At 42.1% G+C, this 23,696-nt stretch overlaps 2 protein-coding genes across 3 annotated transcripts in view; both read left to right on the top strand.

Moving 5' to 3' along the window:
• LOC132816107 (metalloreductase STEAP1-like) overlaps nucleotides 1–2,253 on the top strand; it is a 52,777-nt gene extending 50,524 nt beyond the window's left edge. The window contains exon 5 of the mRNA XM_060825558.1: nucleotides 458–2,253. Within this exon, the coding sequence (XP_060681541.1) occupies nucleotides 458–769 (312 nt within the window). The 3' untranslated portion in view covers nucleotides 770–2,253. The remainder of the gene's footprint in view (nucleotides 1–457) is intronic.
• A 16,280-nt stretch (nucleotides 2,254–18,533) lies between these two features.
• Nucleotides 18,534–23,696, top strand: part of steap2 (STEAP family member 2, metalloreductase) — a 66,279-nt gene continuing 61,116 nt past the window's right edge. For both annotated transcript variants that reach the window (XM_060825556.1, XM_060825557.1), the window contains exon 1: nucleotides 18,534–18,782. The gene's annotated coding sequence lies outside the window, so the exon portion shown is untranslated. The remainder of the gene's footprint in view (nucleotides 18,783–23,696) is intronic.

The raw sequence follows: 23,696 nt of genomic DNA, 5'->3' as shown, positions 1-23,696 counted from the left end.
GCCCAGGAATTTGAATTTTCCACTAGGCAAATCTGTTATCCAGAAACTCTCCAAAAGTCCCCATTTAAATCAGGAAGTTCAATAAAATAGTTACTCAGGAAAGTCAGTAAGAAGCCAGGTTGAATCGTGGCACACAGACAGTTTTTATTTAACCATCCCTATTTAACCTTTATTGTTACAACCACTGAAGTTACCTACTTATAAATATATATTGTGTGCAAATGTTTGAGCACCTTTATGTGTTTGGTGATGCAAAATAATGTAATACATAAAAACAAATTCAGATTGGAATTGCAGAAGATTAGTTTCTTTTCCTGTTAGTATTCACTTTGGAGGACTGCTTACTTTGTATGTATCCTAGTGTGACAAATTGATGGAAGTTGTTTATGATACTCAAAAAGTTTTTTTTATTCTTTTAAGAGCACATTAATTCTTTTGTACTTTGTCTGTATTTCAGTCAAAGATGGGATATTGTGCATTATTCCTATGCACTCTTCATGCTCTGGTATATGCCTGGAGAAAGTGGGTAGAGCTCAAGTATTTCGTCTGGTATACACCACCAACATTTATCATTGCAGTTTTTTTACCTACTTTAGTTTTGCTTTGCAAAACAGCATTTCTGTTCCCATGTCTTGCAAGAAGATTGGGTAGAATTCGACGAGGATGGGAATGGAAGTCAAGGTATAAAAAGGAATCTAAATGTAATATTGATGTCATGGAAGATCAGGCTACCGCTGAAAGATTAACCAGAACAGCAGAAGATTCTTAATAACCTCAGTGCAAAAGAACAATTCTTGCAGTTGGCTGTTATGATACATGCACAGCACATGTTTGTCTTTGTGGACAGTAAAGAAGGGCCCACATTCTGAACTACTTTCTTCTTGTTAAATATTTCCTAATGCATCATTTAAATGTAGAAAGCTTTATTCTGCTATGAAGAGAGAACAATACTACAAAAGAAAACTTGTCTTCCTTTCCTTTCAAAATTTGAGATAACTAATTATTTTAAAATATTCAGTCAGCATGCATGCTGATCATTGACATATTGAACATTTTAGTGTTTCCTTTACATATCCAAATAAGAGTTAATCTGTTTTACTAGCCAATATTGAAGCTTGACTTATGATTGATCATGAAACAGAATAATTCCCAGTGAAAAGACCAGAAAATAGATGACTTCTTTTGGAGGTTTTAGTTATTCCACATATGGTCCCATACCAGCATTAGATATTTTGAGGGCTTATCTGCTCTTTCTATCAAAGTGACCATGTTGAGACATAGTGATCATATTTTAACATTTTCTTGTTCTAAACTGTCTTTGACAAAAAGATTATTTTGAACATTGTGCTCCATATTTGTTTTCTTTTCTGACAATATGCAGTATTCCAGTTCACTTGTATTTTATAATTGTACAGCATCAAAGGGAATGTGGTGCAACTGGCAACCCAGTTGGTGTGGCAGCATCTATGGTGAGAAAGCAGAGCTAATGTATCCCTCACATCCATCTGGAAGGACAAGTGATGAAGAATCACCTGACTTGAAACATTAACTGTGCTTTCTCCCCATAGATGCTGCCAGACCTACTGAGTTTCACAAGCAATTTCTGTTTTTGTACACAGACTGCTTAAATATTGCTCTCCTCATATCTGTACCTTAAGTGGACCTAAATGTGGAGTTCCAACTTGGTGGGTGTTGTTGATATAATAGCTACTTTTAAAGTTGTCCTTTCATTTATTGACTGAATTGATAATGGCAAGAAATATAAACACTTCCCCAAATGATACCGCACTTGACTATGGATCAGAAGATTCTAGATTTGACTCATGACAGGCTTGAATATTTAAGGGTGACACAGTGACTAAGTGGTTAGCACTGCAGCCTCAAGTGCCAGGGACCCAGGTTCAATTCCACCCTCAGGTGACCGTCTCTGTGCAGTTTGTACATTTCTCTGTGTGTCTGCGTGGATTTCCAATGGGTGTTCCAGTTTCCTCCCAACGTCCAAAGATGAGCAGGTTGGGTGCATTGGCCATGTTATATTGCCCATGGCATCCCAGGGATGGGTGGATTAGCATGAAAAAGCAGAGGTGGGCCTGGGTGGGCTCCTCTTTGAAGGGTAGATGTGGGCTCGATGAGCTGAGGCCTGTTTCTACATTAGGGATTTTATGAAAACAATAAAAACATTTTAAGGCTGTAACAAACAAATTGGTTTTATTATTTAAGGTATTGACTGTGCATTCTGTATTAAAAGTTTCTCTCAATGATTATATTTACTTGTAAAATGCATACAGAATATATTTCTTTTTGTATCACATACTCTAAGCTTACATGCTTTTTACAGTAAATATATATCACATTGATACCTGCATAATGGATACAATTACTGGACTAACAATCTAGAGAGACAAGTTCAAAATGCATAATGAATTCAGTTAGTTAAATATCTGTGGCGCATGTAGCTATTGCATTACCATTAAGAACCCATCAGCGTTCCTATTTTTAATAAACTAAATTGTCATCTTTACCTGATCTGGCCTGTGTATGACACTAGATCCTCTGAAACTGGTGGGATTGAATTCAATTTTAAAAATCTGAAATTAAGTATCTACTGATGACTATGGAACCATTACCAATTATAGAGTCATAGGAAAAAACATCTGGCTCTCTGATGTCCTTTAGAAAAGAAAATCTATCATCCTCACCTGGCCTACATGTGACTCCTGACCCATAGTAATGTAGTTGACTCTGACATGCTCTCTGAAATGGCCTAGCAAGCCACTCTGTTATATCAGTCGCTATGAAGTCTCAACAAAGAAGTGAAACTGGTCAGACCACCAGCATCAACGTAGGCACCAGAAAAGACAACGGCAGAAACAGCCCTGTTAACCATATAAAGTCCTCCACAATAACATCTGGGATTAGTGCCAAAATTGGGAGCTGAAAATGAGTTGCTGGAAAAGCACAGCAGGTCAGGCAGCATCCAAGGAGCAGGAGAATTGGCGTTTCGGGCATGAGCCCTTCTTCATGAGCCACTCCTGAAGAAAGATCATGCCCGAAACATCGATTCTCGTGCTCCTTGGATGCTGTCTGACCTGCTGCGCTTTTCCAGCAACACATTTTCAGCTCTGATCTCCAGCATCTGCAGTCCTCACTTTCTCCTCCAAAATTGGGAGAGCTGCCTCACAGACTACTCAAGAAACAACCTGACATAGTCAAACCCATGGAATCATGCCTTCCAGACAATGTCGCAGATGCCACCATCACCATCCCTGGATATGTCCTGTCCCACCAGAAGGAAGACCCAGCAAAGATAGTGGCACAATGATAGACAGTCAGAAGAGAATGTTCCTGGAAGTCCTCAACATTGATTCTGGACTTCAAGGAGTCTCTTGGTTTCAGGTCAAATGTGGGCAAGGAAACTGCCTGCTGATTACCATATACCATCCTCCCTGTTGAATAACACTTTGAGGAAGCACTGAGAGTGGCAAAGGCACAAACTGTAATCTGGGTGGGAGATTTCAATGTCCACCACTGAGAGTGGCTCGGCAGCAATACTACAGATCAATTTGGTTGGGTCTGAAAGGACATAACTGCTAGACTGGGTCTGTGGCAGGTGGTGAGGGAAGAAACGAGAGAAAACATACTTGACCTCATCCTTACTATTATGAAGATATGGGTGTGCTGTACCTTTAGAAGAATTAAAAGCTAGCAGAACTACCTGACAGCACCAAATGGTCTTAATAAGGTAACAATGTAACACTTGGTCGAAAGCTGGATTAGCTGCGTTGCCTGGGAACAACAAAGCAGATTTGAATTAGGCCAGTCAGTTTAAGTTATGCCCCAAAAAATGCTCACTCCAATCAGGTTTGAAGTTAGTATATTGACAATCTTAAAAGCCAATGGCACAATCCGATGCTTTGGGGGGTGTAAGACTAGGGAAAATTGAACAGTTGAGAGGAGAACTGCCAAGACAACGGCATCTGTAGACTGCCCATAGAATAGCTCTTTTATTTTAAATATATTTTATTGGAAAAAATAGATCTTTTTATATTACAGCAAATACAAAACAACACAATTCAAACAGTATGAGAAAAGAACACAAGAAAAAAAGTCAAAAAAAACCCAACCCACCCTCATGTACAAATGTATAAATATATATACAAAAATATAGAATAAAAAACCCAATTAACTACTAAACTAAATAAATAATAACCACAACAAACTAATAAATAGTAATAACACAGCCAAACAAGACACTCATACGTTCACAGATCCTCCTCCCTGGATATTGGACTCGTAAAGTACAATCGTTATGGCTACATAAAAGCCCCTATTAGTGTGGCAGATAAATCTGTGTCCAGGTATTCCAAAAAGGGCTGCCATGTGTTATAGAAATTCTCAGTGGTGTACCATTATTGTGAGAAAATCCAAGGGAATATGCTGCATAACATTCTTCCGTCAACCCAACAGGGCTGGGGGTTTTTCAAGATACCCAGCCTAGCAAGATATTCTTTCTTGCACAAAATGTGAGGATGTTGAAGAGATTTTTCTTAGGTGCATCTGCAAGGAACACACTGGGCAGGCCTAGAAGAAGAGAAATTGGATCCTTCTCCACCCTTACTCCCAAAATCCACTCCATTGCACCTGCCACAACACACAGTATGTTTGAAGCCTACCACAAAACCAGAGGCAATGAGTAAGCGTGCCCGTACATACCTTGCACTTGGGACATGTTGAAGATACCCCTGGTTTAAATTTTGACAAACGGTCCGGAGCCAAGTGGACCCTGTGGAGAATCTTTAACTGTAAAGCCTGGGTCCTATTGCAAATTGATACCTCCCTTGCATTTTCTCAAATATCTTCCCATGCCTCTGAGAAGACTTCAACACCTAGCTCTCTCACACACCTGGCAGAGTCAATTGAACTCACCTGAGGGGGCAGCCCCCAACTGATGATATAAAGTGCTGACAGAAAGTGTACTCTTACCCCTGAGCACCCTCCTCTCTATGTCGAATTTGTAGGGATCAGTCAAAAGTGTAGTCTTTTTTTGAATAAAATCCCTAACTTGAAAAAACAGAGGTCCTTGTTAGATAGCTCGTATTTCCATGCTAAATGATTGAAGGACATCATTGTGTCTCCCTCAAATAAATCACCCATGCAAGACACACCCCTCGTTGCCCAATGTTTGAATCCTGAATCCATCCCTGGTTGAAAACCCGGCATACCCACTAAAGGTGTAAAAGAAGATGTTTTGCCAATATTGCCTTCCCTCTGTTGAACTGTCGTTCATGCTTTAACAGTATTGATAACTATTGGGTTATAGAAATATTCCCTAACTGTCCTCATTTTGTCAAAAAACAGCTAGCTGGTAAGGTGGCACCTTGCCTGGGAGGCTTCGATATCTAACCATATTGAGAAAGGGTCCCCACAGGCCCAATCACTCATGTAGAATAAAAGCAAGCTTAGTTGGCAGCTTTTAAACTCTGGAAGGTCCACTCCCCCCTACCTGTGAGGCAGTTGCAGTTTAGCTAATTTGATGAGGGGCCGCTTACGATGCCAAATAAAGGAGCTGAACCAGCCGTTCAGTCTCCTGAATGTTTGCTTATTGAAAATCAGGGGGTGCATCCGTATAGCAAACGAGGAGAATATTCTTCTTATAAGTGCTATCTGACCCAACCACAAGACCAGAAGCACCTCCCATCTTTGAACATCCTGTTTGGCTTTATCAAATCACTGAACAACATTGGCTTTGAACAGTCAATCCAGAACTGGAGTAATGAATATGCCCAAATACACAAAACCCCACTGTGACCACTTAAATGGGAATTGATATTTGCCCTCAAGACCTTTCATAAGACCACCCATAAGCATAGCCTCTGATTTAGCAATATTAATCATGTATCCCGAAAAGACGCCAAATGCGCAGCTGCATTGTATCAGGCGAGGCACTGAAACTGCTGGATTTGACAAAAAAATTAGGACATCGTCGGCATGCAACAAAATCTTATGTAATTTTGACCCCACTTCTGGAGCTGATATATTGGGATCCCTACGAATGACCTCCACCAATGGTTCAATCGTCAACGTAAAAAGCAGTGGCGAAAGGAGACAGCCATGCTGGCTGCCCCTAAAAATGTTAAAATTACTTGATCGTACCCCAGTGGTAATGACTGCAGCAAGAATGTCACTGTAGAGAATCTTTACCCATCTTATAAAGACTTCGCCCAGGCCAAACCGCTCCAGAGTATAGAAAAGGTATGGCCACTCAACTCAGTCAAATACCTTCTCTGCATCGAGAGAAATCACCAATCCCTGTTTTGACCGTTGTTGACACGCTTGAATTACATTAAGCAGCCTCCTAACAGTATTGGAGGATCTACAGCCCTTTATGAAGTCTGTCTGATCCTCTTTAACAATAATGGGTAACACAGTCTCCAGCCTTAACTCGAGAGTCTTAGACGGATTTTAAAGTCCACATTTAAAAGTGAAATGGGCCTGTATGAAGCACAGTCCTCTGGGACCTTCCCTTTTTTTTATAAATAAGTGAAATATTGGCCTCTCTCAGAGATGACAGGAGATAATTATGGCTGTATGAGTCATTAAACATATTGAGCATCGGGCCTGACAGTATGTTTATAAATTCCTTATAGAATTTGCTGGGAAGTCCGTCAGGACCGGGGACCGTGTGCCTTTCCATTCTGAAGCTGCCTCAAAGCTTCCTGCCCCTTTTGCTCTGATAAGGGGGCATTGGAAAAGGACTCTTGTTCAGGGGTCATGCCCAGGAGCTCTAGGTCCTTAAAAAAAGATTCCATTTTAGTCTGCTCCTCCTCAGAACCCTCAAATTAGTGTAAGTTAGAGTAAAATCTCTGGAATGCTACATTAATCTTTTTGGAGTCACATGTTAAGTTCCCAGACCCTTCCCTAAACGATGTAATGGCTTGTGGGGCATTTCTTTTCCTGGCAAGATATGCTGAGTATTAGCCTGGCCTGACACCATGCTCATATAACCTTCGCTTTATAGAAGTCAGCTCCTTCTTTGCTGTCTATGTGAGCATGGAATTCAGTGCAGACCACAGCGCCGTAATCCTCTGTAGCTTGACCAACGAGGGCCTGTCAAAGTAAGCCTTCTCAGCTGCCTTCAACCATGTTTAGAGACATTGCTGCTCACCCTCATGCCGCTTCGTACTGGCTGGATAGGAGATAACTAACCCTGGCATAGGCATTGGCAATTTCCCAAAGGACAGATGGACTACTAACTGAGTCTAAGTTAATGTCTAGGAACGCCTGACATTCTCCAGAGAAATACTCCACAAACTTATTATCCTTGAGGATAAAGGAATCCATTCGCCAGTGCCTTGAACCCACTGTAATGTCCATAATCTTAACGAACAGGCACACTGGAGCGTGATCAGAGATGGTAATATTACCAATCGTATGAGATGCCACTAAATCCAGGGTTGCCACAGGGGTCAGAAAAAATCAATCCTGGTGTAACATCAGTGCTGATTGGAAAGAAACGTAAAATCCTGCCTGTAGGATGGAGATGCCTCCAGACATCCACCAACCCTAACTCCACACACAGGTCCACTAGTTGTTCAATTTGTACAGAGGGTGACAAGGGTCCTTTGGGCAACCTGTCTGCTGTGGGATCCATGAGACAGTTAAAATCTCCACCTCTAATGAGACTGATCAGTTTAGAAAACGCGTCTATGAAAAACTTGAGGGGATGAGCTCGAGGGCAGTAAACATTTAAGACACCATATTCTTCCCCATTTATCAAGGCTTTAAGAATTACAAACCTCCCGTCTGTGTCTTTAACACACTTTTGTAACTTAAATGGGAGATTCCTCCTAACCAATATAGCCACTCCCCTACTTCTGGTATTAAATGATGAAAAGTAAATCCGATCAAAGCTGTTCTGCTGTAGTTTCAAATGTTCCCTATCATCCAAGTGTATCTCATGTAACAGAGCAATATCCACCTTCTCCATTCTAAGACTCAAAAGTACCATTTTCCTCTCAATTGATGAGTGATTTCCCTTGATATTCCAGGTACACCATTTAATTAAGTCATTAGCCGTAACCTTCTGCAGTAACGTTCAAATTCCAGAAAGGAGGAACTCGAATCACAAATCACTGAGCCTTAGTGTCACATGATCCAACCAACATAAAAACTACAAAAACTAAATCCATTACATTTAACAAACCTACAAGACTATCAAAGATTAAAAACAACAAAAACCACAAAAACAACATATAAAGTGCCAATGGCATTGAATAGGGGAACTCACCCCATGCTCAAAACAGGCAACTACCCATCCCAAATTGCCCATAAGTAGGCATCTATCCACCCTAACCATTTTCCCTCCTCCTAGCTCGTGCCGCACCGCAAACACAAACAGAAAAGAAAGTAAATGCACCATAGAATGGCAATATGAATAAAGAAAATAAAACCTTTTTATAAAAGAAGAGGGGATAAATACCCCACTCATCCCTATGACTTAGAAATTGAAAGTACACATCTCAACCGCCAAACATAGTTTAAACCAAATTATTAAACCAATAGTTGAAAAAAGGAAAAGAAAGCTCCAACCAGACTTCCTTTTTTTTAGAAAACAACAAAGACATACCCAAACAACACTACTATTTGGACATACCATTGTTCAGATTAGGTTAATTTTTCCACAAAGCCTCTTGCCTTCTCCAATGTGTGTGTCAAAGAGATGTACATATCCATCTAAGGTGATCTGCAGCACCACCGAATACCTTATGGAGTACTGGATCCCAAGCTCCCTCAGTCTTCTCTTGACACCGTCATAAGATTTTCTTTTCTGGATCACCACCGCTGAGAAGTCCTGGAAGAACATGATGTTAAAGCCCTCATAAATTAGGGCCTTCAGACCCTTGCCATGGGTTCTGAAAGCTTCCACAATTCTTTCTTTATCTCTATAGTGATGAAACAGCACTTGGAGAGGACGAGGACGTTGACCCAAACTTGATCTCCACACCATGACCTGGTGTGCCGTTTCAATCTTCAAGCCTCTCATGTCAGTCTCCAAATTAAGAAATTTCGGCAACCAGTCCTCAATAGATTCTGCAGGCCGCTCACCTTCCTTACTCTCAGGCAAACCGATGATCCAAATATTTTTTCTCCTGCCCCGGTTCTCAAGATCATCCACTTGGTCACGCAAGATCATCCATTTGGTCACGCAAACTACAGATCTGCGTCTCCAAGGCTTGGATCCTATCCTTAAAGGAGCTAGCATCAGCTTCTACCACTGTGACTCTGTGCTCAACCTCATCCGTCCTCTCCTCCAGGCCTCCCGGCTGCTGTTCATGTCACTGCAGCATGGTAGAGATCGGTACCAGCTTCTACTATATCTACTTACCCAGCATCTCGCGAGATTTCGCAAGCTCGTTCACCATGGCCTGGTAGGTAATCAAGTCCAAGGATCTTATAGGCTGGGCTGTGGGCCCGGCCTCGGATGCTCCTCCTCCCTTCTCCAGCATCTCTGGACAGCAAGAAACACAGGTAAGTTAATTTTTCAGTTTCCTAGGACTCCATAAATTTTCTAGAGTCCCAGGATATTGCGATGGTCTGGGATAAGCGGGTTAATAGAGCTCTGCAACACGATCCTCTCATCCACCATCTTGGCTCCCTCGAGAATAGCTTTCTTAGACGTACCTTTATTGATCAGTAACCTGCAAAGCAGATATCCCTAATAAGAAGGAAAGAAGATTCGATGTCTTGCTGCTTTTTGAAAAGTTGAATTTTGGTAAATCTTAATTAGGGGGTTTTGTCGGACTAGTATTGTAGAAGGGGAAAGTAGGAAAGGAAAAGGAAAGGAGTTGTAAATAGCTATTAGTTAATTATTCTCTGTTATACTTTAAGAAATAAAGTTGTTACTTTAACTAGTCCTTGGCCTCTCGAATTCTCAAAGATTACTGCACAGGATAAATCTTTTCTGTGTTGCTGGTTTAAATTAAGCAGAAGGGTGTACCCCATGTCGTCACACTTATTAATCTGCCAGCTGCAACTGCATCTGCCCATGGCTGTGTCGGTAAGAGTAACCACATAGCTGTTGTGGAAATAAAGTTCTGCCGTTACATTAAGAATATCCTCCATTGTGTTGTGTGGCACGAATGTGTAGTGAAATTCCGAACAATCACCATCTACAAATTTGCTAATGATACCACTTTGGTATGACGGATATCATACAATGGTGAGTCAGAATACTGAAAGGAGATAGAGGACTCGGTGATGTCGTGCAATGATAACAACCTCTCTCTCACTGTTAGCAAAATAAAACAACTGATCGTTGATTTCAGAAAGAAAGGAGAACACCTCCCCTACCTACATCAACTGAATAGGTTTTTATTAGAATGGGTGCAGTTTTCAATTGATTATTCAATCTTGAGTCAGACTGGTTATATTTCCAAAGTGGGAATACAAATGGCCTCTAACCGCACAGCTTTAATGCATTGTCTGAGCTGAGATGTCATCTTTTTTATATAAAAACTAAGTAAGGAATTTGACTTGAAAGAATTTCTGGGATTTACACATGAATGAATCAAAACCTGCAACCCATTCTAAAAGATGAAAGACTTAACAACAAGCTAGGCTTGTTCAATATATTTCATCAGTTGTAGGACACCATGATCGTTTGCTATGAATTCTGTGTCTTATGATCTTGCTCCACCTGAGAAAGGAGCTGCACTCCAAACGTTTGTACTTCCAAATAAATCTGTTGGACTATAACCTTGTGTTGTGTGATTTTTAACTTTGTCCAACGTCCAAGACTGGCACCTTCTCATCAAGGGTGCCTGGTATGGCAACTGCTCTGCCCAACATCAGGAGCAACTACAGAAGGTTGTGTGCAAGCCCAGACCAAGAGGGAAGCCACCGTTCCATCCAAGGACTCCAAGTACACCTTTCGTTGCCACAGAAAGGCTGCCAACATCATCAAAGACCCATCACACTCCTGTAATGCTTTCCTACAACCTTTTCCATCAGGCAGAAGGTACAGAAGCTTGAAAACATGCACCGACAGGTTCAAGAACAGCTTCTTCCCTGCCGTTATTAGACTAATGAACGGACCCCTTAACTTCAAATAATGTTGATTTTGTTAATGTTGACATTGCATGCCCTGTACGGTGTAAGCTGTATGCTTCACTCTGTCCAAGAATTTTTTCACTCTTTGATCTGCATGTCCTTGCTTACTGTGATCTGCTTGTGCTGCTCAGAAACAAAGCAGCAATAAATCAATCAATTATCATCATTCTAAATAGGAAAGACTTTGGACAAATCTAGCAATTCAAGACTGGGCATTCATGACGCATTATCGGCCATCAACAGCAGCAGAATTGTACTCCAGTACAATCTGTAACTTCGTGGCCAGGCAACTTCCCCACTCAACCATTACCATCGAACCAGAGGATCAACCCTGGTTCGATGCAGAGTGCAGGAGGGCATCAGGCATACTTGAAAACGAGGTATCAACCTGGTGAAGCTACCAAACAGGAATACTTGCATAGGAAAAAGTGAGGACTAAAATGCTGGAGATCAGAGTCAAGTGTGGTGCTGAAAAGCGCAGCAGGTCAGGCAACAAGCGAGGAGCAGGAAAATTAATGTTTCAGGCATATGCCATTCAAGGGCTTATGCCCAAAACATTGATTCTCCTGCCCCTCAGATGCTGCCTGACGTGTTGTTCTTTTTCAGCACCACACTCTTGACAGGAATACTTAAATGCCTGACAGCATAAGCAGCAAGTGATAGAGCTAGGTAATCCCACAAGCAAAGGATCAGGTCTAAGCTCCACAGTCCTGCTACATCCTGTTGTGAATGATAAGATAATTAAACAACTCACTGGAGGAGGTAACTTCACAAATATTCCGATATTCAATGATGAAAGAACTAAATATATCAGTGCAAAAGATAAGGATAAAGCATTTGCAGCAATCTCCAGCCAGAAGTGCTGAGTGGTGATCCTCTTTGCTTCCTCCCGTGGTTCCCAGCATCCGAGATGCCAGTCTTCAATGTCTTCAGACTTTCCTCTTTAAACAAGTTACATACAACTCCGACCAGAATGATATGAATGAATTTGCCCAGGTGTCCCACAATACCAAAACTGTCAAACGAATATGAACACAAGCTGGTGCCAAAGCAAAACAATCCACTTTATTAAGAAATTATTATGAAACAAACTATCCCTAATCATTTTTGGCCCCTTACAGTTACTTCCCGAGTCCCTTGTAAATTTACGCCGTTGCTTTTTCTGTTATTCTGTCTCTGGGTCTACAAACCTGCTTTCTTCCTCTCTCTCTCTGGATGGTCAGGTGGTGGAAGTCTCTTGCAATGCTGGTCCCTTGGAAGGCCTCAGATGATTCCAGAGATTCCGAGAGTGGTTTCAAGAGAGAGGTCTGCAGGTGAATTCCATGTTTTTATACCTTTTAGATGGTTTTCTGGAACTTCCTATAATTCTGGCCAAATCAGGGAGATACACTTAATAGCTTGATACAAGAGTCAATCATTTAGATGGCAGGCCATTGTTAATTTCTTTGTTTAACAGGACCCAGTGCCTTTATGTCTGGGCACTCCTTTCTTTACTGGATAGGTTGTTTGGGGTGTCTGTCCAGAATAACTGTTGCCTTTTGCATTATGCTCATTTCATTAGCACGTGGCTGCTGTATTTGCACTGTGTCTGGTGTGTGGGTTTTGTGATTTCAGAGTTTCACTTGGCCAATGTACCCAGCATTCCTTACTGTTTGGCCAAGTTAGCAATCTTTCTGTGTTTTAGCAGCCAGGAGGCTGCTACACCAGCCAATTTAATTCACTCTACATCATATCAAGAAATGGTTGGAATCATTGGATACTGCAAAGGTTATGAGCCCTGACAATAATACTGGACACTTATGCACCAGAACAGCCAAGCTGTTCTAGTAGTTACAACACTGACATCTACCCGACAATGTGGAAAATTGCCTGGGCATGTCCTGCATGCAAAAAGCAGGACAAATCCAAGTAAGCCATGATACAATTGGGACTAAACATTGAGTTAGAACCTCATGAAGTCTCACAGCATTAGCCAAACATGGGCAAAGACATCCTGTTGATGACCACCTCCCTCAACTCAGAAACCTATGCTAAATATCACTTTGAAAAATCACCGAGAACAGTAAGGGTACAGGACATAGATTGGGAACTTCAATGTATATCACCAACAGGCTTTGAAGGAACATTGACAGACTGGGTTTATTACAGCCGGTGGGTGAGAAAAACAACATGGGTGAATAACAATCCTGACCTTGTTCTCCCAAACTAACTAATAGTAGATGCATCTTTCCTGACAGTAAAAGGGGCCATCCCACAATGGTTTGGAGTCCGGTTTTCACATTGAGGTTATCTCCATCATGTTGTGTGGCAGTAGGTAAAATTATCGAGGAGAAAGTGAGGACTGCAGATGCTGGAGATCAGAGCTGAAAATGTGTTGCTGGAAAAGCACAGCAGGTCAGGCAGCATCCAAAGAGCAGGAAAATCGACGTTTTGGGCATGAACCCTTCTTCAGGAATGAGGAAAGTGTGTCCAGCAGGCTAAGATAAAAGGTAGGAAGGAGGGACTTGGGGGAGGGGCGTTGGAAATGTGATAGGTGGAAGGAGGTCAAGGTGAGGGTGATTGGCCGGAGTGGGGGTGGGGCAGAGAGGTCAGGAAGAAGATTGCAGGTTAGGAGGGCGGTGCTGAGTTGAGGGAACCGACTGAGACAAGGTGGGAGGAGGGGAAATGAGGAAACTGGAGAAATCTGAGTTCATCCCTTGTGGTTGGACGGTTCCTAGAAGGAACATGAGGCGCTCTTCCTCTAGCCGTCGTGTTGCTATGGTCTGGCGATGGAGGAGTCCAAGGACCTGCATGTCCTTGGTGGAGTGGGAGGAGGAGTTGAAGTGTTGAGCCACGGGGTGGTTAGGTTGGTTGGTCCAGGTGTCCCAGAGGTGTTCTCTGAAACGTTCCGCAAGTAGGCGGCCTGTCTCCCAATATAGAGGAGGCCACATCAGGTGCAGCGGATGCAGTAAATGATATGTGTGGAGGTGCAGGTGAATCTGTGGCGGATATGGAAGGATCCCTTGGGGCCTTGGAGGGAAGTAAGGGGGGAGATGTGGGCGCAAGTTTTGCATTTCTTGAGGTTGCAGGGAAGGTGCCGGGAGTGGAGGTTGGGTTGGTGGTGGGGTGTGGACCTGACGAGGGAGTCACGGAGGGAGTGGTCTTTTCGGAACGCTGATAGGGGAGGGGAGGGAAATATATTGCTGGTGGTGGGGTCCGTTTGGAGGTGGCAGAAATGACGACGGATGATACGATGTATATGGAGGTTGGTGGGGTGGTAGTTGAGGACCAGTGGGGTTCTGTCCTGGTGGCGATTGGAGGGGGCGGGGCTCAAGGGCGGAGGAGCGGGAAGTGGAGGAGATGCGGTGGAGGGCATCGTCGATCACGTCTGGGGGTATATTGTGGTCTTTGAAGAAGGAGGCCATCTGGGTTGTACGGTATTGGAATTGGTTCTCCTGAGAGCAGATGAGGCGGAGATGAAGGAATTAGGAATATAGGATGGCGTTTTTACAGGGGGCAGGGTGGGAGGAGGTGTAGTCTAGGTAGCTGTGGAAGTCGGTCAGTTTATAGTCAATGTCCGTGTTGATTCGGTCGCCCGAGATAGAAATGGAAAGGTCTAGGAAGGGGAGGGAGGAATCTGAGATGGTCCAGGTAAATTTGAGGTCAGGGTGGAAGGTGTTGGTGAAGTGGATGAACTGTTCAACCTCCTCGTGGGAGCATGAGGCAGCGCCGATACAGTCATCAATGTAGCGGAGGTAAAGGTGGGGGATGGTGCCAATGTAGCTGCAGAAAATGGACTGTTCCACATATCCTACAATGAGGCAGGCATAGCTGGAGCCCAAGCGGGTGCCCATGGCTACTCCTTTGGTTTGGAGGAAGTGAGAGGATTGTAAAGAGAAGTTGTTCAGGGTGAGGACCAGTTCAGTTAGTCAAAGGAGGGTGTCAGTGGAAGGGTACTGGTTGGTATGGCGGTAAAGGAAGATGCGGAGGGCTTTGAGTCCTTTGTGATGGTGGATGGAGGTGTACAGGGACTGGATGTCCGTGGTGAAGATAAGGCGTTGGGGACCGGGGAAGCGAAAATCATGAAGGAGGTGGAGGGCGTGGGTGGTGTCCCAAACGTAGGTGGAAGTTCTTGGACAGGACCGTGTCGAGGTATGCAGAGGTAAGTAAAATTACCCTAGTCCCAGAGGACAACTTTCTTATTCGTGAGAGTCAACTGGTAGTGTTTAAAATGAGGGTCACTGCAATTCAGGCAAGACTACATAAGACCTTCAGTGTAATCTCAGCCAGCACAGAAGTTGAACCCTTGCTATTGCATTGCAAGCCAGCTGTTCAGCCAATGAAGTTAACCTACACTCATGTGGCACTAGATTCTCTAAACAGAATTTAGAATAGATCAAAACTGGGAATCAATGAGCTGAGAATTTAATGTTACTCCTTCCACTAAATGGCATGGGACAGTAGTTAGTTTCTGTCTTCTTTAAAATATTGTTTGGCTGGTATTTGTGGTACAAACAATAACAAGAAAATAGGAAATTTATGATACAAGAAATGTTCTGTTGATCTTGTCAGATGCAGGCATGAGCTGTTTCAATATCCAAAGAGTAGTGAATGGAATTGAACCTGTGAAATTAATATTGAAACAACCAACTTCTGACCTTAGAGGCATGTTTATAAATGAAACAGGCAAAAATGGTTGGGCCTAATATACAAAGTAGAAGCACAGGAGGTCACTTTGCCCCTCAAGCCCGCTCCACCATTCAATTAGACCATCGCTGGTCTGATTACTTCACATCCTTGCTTATTCCTCATAATCTTTCAGCCCCTTGTTTAACATAAATATATCTCGCTGTAACCTGCCACATCCTTCCTCACTGTCAACAACTCTCGTATCATCTGCAAACTTGCTCACCCAACCTTCTAGCCCCTCCTCCAGGTCATTTATAAAAATGACAAATAGCAATGGTCCCAAAACAGATCCTTGCGGAACACCGCTCATAACTGCACTCCCAAGATGAACCTTTACCATCAACTACTACCCTCTGTCTTCTTCCAGCCAGCCAATTCCTAATCCAAACCTCCAACTCACCCTCAATGCCATACCTTTCTTAAAATCACTTATATTTTCTTTACGATGAAATGCTGAGTAAAATTTCAGCATTTCAAACAATTGTTAAGAACACAGGAGTGTGCCTTTCGGTCCCTCAGTTCCGTTTCCCTCCTCAATTGAAACTATATTTCCAATTTCTATCTTCGCCCATCCAAACTGCCCCAGTCTGTTTCAGGATTGTAATTAAGTTTGGATAATACTGCATGTCTTAATTGCTTTATTGTCTTTCATTTCCAACTGCAAAATCACAACCTTTAGACTACGATGAGAAATGCTATGACCGGCAGCACAGTGGTTAGCACTGCTGCCTCACAGTGCCAGTGTGAGAAACGAAGTTCACTCACTGCAATAAGTTCAGTGCGAGGCAAGATCTGAATCAGTAGTGTCATTTATTTTGCTCTTACAAGAGGGGTGTTGTGTCCACTGTCCTCAAGGCAGGGACACACACACGCTGAATTCAACTAGTACACAATATTTATGTAATTTGGTTCCTATTCTTTCATCCCATTGCTCCTCCCCTGTTTACATCTCACACCTCTCTAAGACCGGCGCCCTTTACTCTTATTCATCTCTTGCCTTATTCAGCCTTGTCTGTGTGACAAATGCTTATTTCTGGCCTCACAAGGCCGTTTGGCCACATCCCGCCGTAGTCCATTGTTAGGTATATCCTCCTTCACTGCCATCTGCTTCCCTCACTTGTTATGATCTTATGACCTCATGACTTCTTGATTGTGGTTTGTTCTTGTTTTTGCAGAAGCGGGAATAAGATACTTATAACTACTGTCTGTACAGGCACATCTAGCTTAACCCCCTCCTCTCACAGCACTTTATCTATTTGTCTGTAACATGTACCATTGTTTGCAGGCACATTTCATTCTTGCATGCACATTTTAGCTAATACAAAAACAATTATGTATTTCCTTCAAATAATTTTCATTCTTGTTGACTCAGCTCTTGGCAGGAGCAATTATACACTGGTGTGAGTTCATTTACCTTGCATAAGTAATTATGATTGCAGAAGTAACACTATTAACCTATATCCCACACCAGGGACCTGGGTTCAATTCCAGCCTGGGGGACTGTGTGGAGTTTGCACATTCTCCCTGTGTCTGTGTGGGATTCCTCCGGGTGCTCCGGTTTCCTCCCACAATCACAAAGGTGTGCAGGTTAGGTGAATTGGTCATGCTAAATTGCCTGTAGAGTCAGGTGCATTAGTTAGAGGAAATGGGTCTGGGTGGGTTACTCTTTGGAGGGTTAGTGTGGACTAGCTGGGCCAAAAAGGCCTGTTTCCACACTGAAGGTAATCTAATCAATGTCTCTTGTTTCTCAGGCAGCTGAGGAAATTTGGCATGACAGCAAATACCCTTGCCAACTTTTATAGGTGCACCATCGAGAGCATTCTGTCTTAATGTATCACTACCTGGTATGTTAACTGAACCATTCAAGATCGGAGACGGTTACAGAGAATGGTGAACTTGGCCTGGCAATCACAAAGGCCAACCTCCCATCTATAGAATCCATCTACCAGGCCCGCTGTCAAGGAAAAGCCACCAGCATTCTCAAAGATCCATCCCACCCTGGCAATGTTTTCTGCAAACTCTACCATCGGGGAGAAGGTACAAAAGCCTGAACACACACCAGCTGGTTTCAAAACAGTTTCTACCCTAATGTTGTTAGAATACTGAATGGACTCACAAACTCTGAACATTCACCTGTACCTGTGTTTCTGTTTGTTTTTGCCACTGTTTACCTATTATTTACTCATCTATGCTGCTTAACTCTGTGATGTGCCTGTATTGCTCTCAAGACAGATCTTTTCACTGTGCCTCCGTACACGTGACAATAAATTCAAGACTGGGAACAGCTCCGGTCTTTTCACCCTCTCTGCCTTTGTGCAGGAACGAGGGAGGAGGATCAATGGAAGTTTCGATCACCGAAGTGCGAACAAATGCTGCAACATTGTCTCTTTGGATTTTCACCAAGCAGCGAGTAATGATGAACAGATTGCAGGCAGGAGGAGCAAATATTTCTGCAGGAGAGTCCACGAGCAGCGCCAAGTCTAGGGAGCGCGCCACATGGAGGCGTCTCATTGCTGGAACAGAGCGGGGAAGCTGTCCGCCGAATCCATTCGCCGGGGAGTAATAGACTCATTGCAGGTTTACTAAACGGATTACATGTTTTATTTCTAACTGGAGACTAATGAGAGTAGAATGTAAGTTGACAATGTTTCCAACTTTTCGCTGTCTGCATTTTAATAATGGCTCCTTTTTAAACTATTGCAATGTAAAACTTGTTGTTCCCCCCCCCCGTCAGTGAAGGTTGGAATGGAGCAGGACCCGGGTTTGGAGCGAGCTCAGGGAAAAGGTTCTCACGGCAGTTGGAGTCAGCTCGGAGCTCGCGGTTCTATGTCGCCGAGCACATCAACAACGGTATTTAACGGTTAAAGCACATTCACAGTTATTTCCCTTTAAAAGAGAGCTCAGGAAACATCACCGGCAAAAAAAAATGCGAAGATCTTCCAGTTGGCCACGACAGCAACGATGCCTTCCGGGATTGAAGTAGCATCAAGATCAGCTTGAAAGCGGTGAGCTATCACTAAGATCTTGGAAGCCAATTCAGACAAATTGTTACCACTGTTTACTAGAATAACCATAGATTAGCTAACAGGAAGCTCCAGAACCTCTCATATTAGATTTTTTTCTTATCATTGCTGTAAGTGCCAACTGATTACAACAGTCCATTTAAACTGAAGTTTCCTTGGAATAAGAGTGACACCGCTGGTAATAGCAGATTCGCACCAATTTCATTTTTGAGATAAACTCTTAATCCTCCTTGAATCAGGCAGTTGTGTTGCAGGGGTGCTGTTGGTGAGTAAGAACCCTCACTTGATAACATCGGGGATGAAGGTAGCAGTGATTCTTTCTGCTCAGTTGCTGTCAATGACCTAATGCAATAGTACAACAAATATAGGATTTTAGCTGGATAAGAAGCCAGAAGCTTAATAGAGTTCTGACCTGGTAAATTGTGTATTATTGGTACTTCAAATGTATGCAGTGTTACTGAGCTGGCAATAACGATTTTAAAACCTTGGCTCTTTACAAAATATTCTTCAGCTGTTTAATGCTCTATCAGGGACCTCATTTGTACTTTGTATTGATAAAATGGAAATCCTGCACATATAGAATTTAGATTGAAAGGTCAGAAGTATGGTCACTTTTGGTGAACATCAACTGACCAAAAAGCATGTTAACCAATATAACAGGTCTGCTGCCTGTGACAGACAAAGCAAGGTCAAGTGTTCAAACTTCTATTTACACTTCCATCCTTGTTTTCAAGTCCCTACATAACCTTTTAGCTTTGTAATCTCCTCTAGTCCTACAAACCTCACATATCTATCGTCCTTAATTATGGCCTGTCAAGTATTCTGAGTTGTTATCACCCTGTTTTGACAATTGTACCTTCAGTTGTCACAATCCTAATCTTTGAATTCACTAGGTAGATCTCAACACTTCCTGTAAGGTGATCATTTAAATCTACTGTTATTTTGATCAGCTGCTCCAATATCTCTAAATGGCTTAATGTCAAATTTTGTTTGATAACACTCCAGTGAACTACCTATGGACATTCTGCTCTGTTTACATCTCTCCTCTATCTCCATCGTTTCCAAGCATTTTTAATCTCTGGAACTAAACTCACTGCATGTTGGACAATTATGGACTTGTAAATTTTTGTCATTAGACCTTTGATGTGAGATTATAACATATAAACTTTGTATGTTTCATTTTATTTTTGTTCTATACAGATTTTCTTTCCCTAAGAAAACTCAGTGAAGACATTTCCATTAACTGTTTTTCTGACCACAAGCCACTATCCCATTTCTGTTGTCCTTCTGGAACTTAAGTCTGTTCTCAACAATATCTCTTTTCTCTATAACTGAATCCTACACTTGTAAATCCATCACATATATTGTGGTTTGATGATTTTTTTTGTTTAGTTCATATTTGTTTCATATTGTGCTTTTATTGGGGATTAGATTGGATTCAGGCCAGGGCAATTACAAATTTCAAAGCTGGGATTGCTAGATTTAGTTAATGGATATAGAATCAAGGACTTGAGATACAAGTGAACCATGCTCAAACTGAATATGGAACACTTGCATAGGCTTGATTGCCTACAGCTCAAATTTAAAAATCTGAAGCCCATATTTACAACCTTTCACAGCTTGTCCTTCCCCATCTTAGCAGTTTCCAACCCTACACATTGTCTCACCACCCAGTAATATACTCTGTTTCTCAGATTCTAAACTTATAGTTTCCTGTTTATCTTTCTCCAATATTGGTTAGCACGCTTAGGTTCCAAATTCTGGAAGTTCCTCCCTAAACATCTCTGCTAGTTCACAACCCTCCACTCCTTTAAGATCCACATTAATATTTGAAAATTTTGAAGCTTCTGGCCTCATCCATTCTCACAGTTTTTTTGTTCTACTAAATTATGACTCACGTGAAGATCTTTTACAATGTCCAAAAATGCTCCGCGTTGCAAATAACACATGTAGTAAATAAATATGCATGATCAGTTCTGACAAGAAAATGGTAAAGTTTAAAAGCACTTTTAAAAATCGCACATCATTTAATTGTGGAAATTGACATAATTAAAATAATGCTACATAAGATCAGCTTGTCATTGAAGTGGTACCTACAAAATCTTCACATGAATATCTGCAGGTGCAAAGATACAGATCTGAAAAAACTACTTGGCATAAGAAAATTATATGCAACTGGTTGGTGCAAATAAGAAATTTGTAAGGAAGTGATAAATCAGAACTCCTTAACTAAATTATATTAAATTTTCAGCAAAAACAGCATGCAGTAAGTCAATTAAATTACCATGTTTTTCTTTAATATTCAGCATGAGAAAAGATATACTAACATGAGTTCATTTTACTGATTCTTGGGATAAAGGGGTTATCTAATAAGGAAAGTTTGAACAGATTAAGCAAACGCTTATATCCATTAGTGTTTAGAAGGAGAGGTACTCTTAATGAAGCATATAAAATCCTGAGAGGCATTGGCAGATTGGATGCTTAAATGGTGTCTCACCTTTTGAGAAAGACTAGAAAAAGGAGATGCAATATAAAAATACAGGATCTGAATTTAAAATGGAGAGAAGACTTTCTTTTCTCAGAGCGTTGTTGATCTGTGCAATTCTGTTCCCTAGAGAGCTGTGGAGATAGGATCACTGAATGTTTTTAAGGCTGAGTTGGATGGATTCTTGGTAATGAAATCAAAAAGTTTAGAGGACAACCAAAAAGTACACCATAAAACCATCAGACGTAGGAACAGAAGCAGACCATTTAGCCCATTGAGTTTGTTCTGCCATTCAATTAGATCATGGCTGATCTGATCATTCTCAACTCCACTTTCTTGTCTTTTCCCCTTAACTCCTGATTGTAGACAGGATAGTGAAGAAAGTGTTTGGTATGCTAGTCGTTATTCGTCAGTGCATTGAATATAGGAGGTGGGACATGGGGTTGAGGCTGTACAGGACATTGGTTAGGCCACTTTTGGAATACTGTGTTCAATTCTGTATCCTTCCTATAGGAAGGATGTTGTGAAATGAGAGAGTTCAGAAAAGACTTGCAACAGTGTTGCCAGGGTTAGACAGTTTGAGCTAAAGGGAGAGGCTGAATAGGGTGGAGCTATTTTCCTGGAGTGTTGGAGGCTGAGGGGTGACCTTATCGAAGTTTATAAAATCATGAGGGGCGTAGATAGGGTGAATAGCCAAGATCTTTTCCCCAGGGTAGTGGACCTGAGGGGCAACCTTTTCACAAAAAGCCTGGTGCGTATGTGGAATGAGTTGCCAGAGGAATTGGTGGAGGCTGACACAATTACAACATTTAAAAGGCATCTGGATAGATATATGAATAGGAGAGGTTTTGAGATATATGGACCAAATGCTGGCAAATGGGACTAGATTAATTTAGGATATCTGGAAGGCTGGAGGTTGGATAATGTGGTGCCACTATTTAAGAAAGGTGATAAGAAAACACCAAGGAATTATAGACTAGTGAGCCTGACATTGGTGTTGGGCACATTGTTGGAGAGAGTCCTGAGGGACAGGATTTATGTGTATTTGGAAAGGCAACGACTGATTAGGGATAGTCAACATGGATTTGTATGTGGGAAATCATTTCTCATGAGTGTTTTTGAAGAAGTAACAAAGAGGATTGATGAGGGAGAGTGGTGGACGTGATCTATATCAACTTCAGTAAGGCGTTCCAACAAGGTTCCTCATGGTAGACTGGTTGGCAAGATTAGACCACACGGAATACAGGGAGAACTTGCCATTTGGATGCAGAACTGTCTCGAGGGTAGAAAACAGAGGGTGGTGGTGGACGTTAGTTTTTCAGACTGGTGGCCTGTGTCCAGTGGTGTGCCACAAGAATTGGTGCTGGGTCCACTGCTTTTTGTCTTTTATATAAATGATTTGGATGTGAACATTGGAGAAATGGTTAGTAGGTTTGCAGATGACACCAAAATTGGAGGTGGAGTGGACAGCAAAGAAGATTATCTCAGAGTGCAACAGGATCTTGATCAGATGTGCCAATGGGCCGAGGAATTGCAGGTGGAGTTTAATGTAGATAAATATGAGGTGTTGCATTTTGGAAAGGCAAATTAGGGCAGGAATTACACACTTAATGGCAAAGTCCTGGGAAGTGTTGCTGAGCAAGGAGACCTTGGAGTGGAGGTTCATAGTTCCTTGAAAATGGAATCGCAAGTCGATAGGATAGTGAAGAAGGTGTTTGGTATGCTTTCCTTTATTGGTCAGAGCATTGAGTATAGGAGTTGGGAGGTCATGTTCCAGCTGTACAGGGGCATTGGTTAGACCACTTTTGGAATATTGTGTGCAATGTGGTCTCCCTCCTTGAAGTAGAATGTTGTGAAACTTGAAAGATTTACAAGGATGTTGCAGGGTTGGAGGATTTGAGCGACAGGGAAAGGCTGAATAGGCTGTGACTGTTTTCTTTGGAATGTCAGAAGCTGAGGGGTGACCTTATAGAGATTTATAAAATCTTGAGGGACATGGATGGGGTAAATAGACATGATATTTTCCCTGGGGTGGGTGAGTCCAGAACTAGAGGGCAGAAGTTCAAAATGAGAGGGGAAAGATTTAAAAGGGAGCATATGGAGCAACATTTTCACACAGAGGGTGGTGCGTGTATGGAATGAGCTGCCAGAGGAAGTGGTGGAGGCTGGTACAACCATAACATTTAAAAGGCATCTGGTTGGGCATATGAATAGGAAGGGTTTAGAGGGATATATGACCAAGTGCTGGCAAATGGGACTAGATTAATTTAGAATATTTAGTCAGCGTGGACAAGTTGGACTGAAGGGTCTGTTTCCATGCTGTATGTCTCTATAAATCTATTACTCTATGCTTGGCATGGACTTGTTGGACCGAAGGATCTGTTTCCATGCTGTACAGCTCTCTGACTCTC

The sequence above is a fragment of the Hemiscyllium ocellatum genome, chromosome 5, assembly GCF_020745735.1.
Source record: "Hemiscyllium ocellatum isolate sHemOce1 chromosome 5, sHemOce1.pat.X.cur, whole genome shotgun sequence".
In the NCBI taxonomy this organism is placed as follows: Eukaryota; Metazoa; Chordata; class Chondrichthyes; order Orectolobiformes; family Hemiscylliidae; genus Hemiscyllium; species Hemiscyllium ocellatum.
Note: the sequence above shows the minus strand (reverse complement) of the source record. Positions and strands in the feature narration are given on the sequence as shown.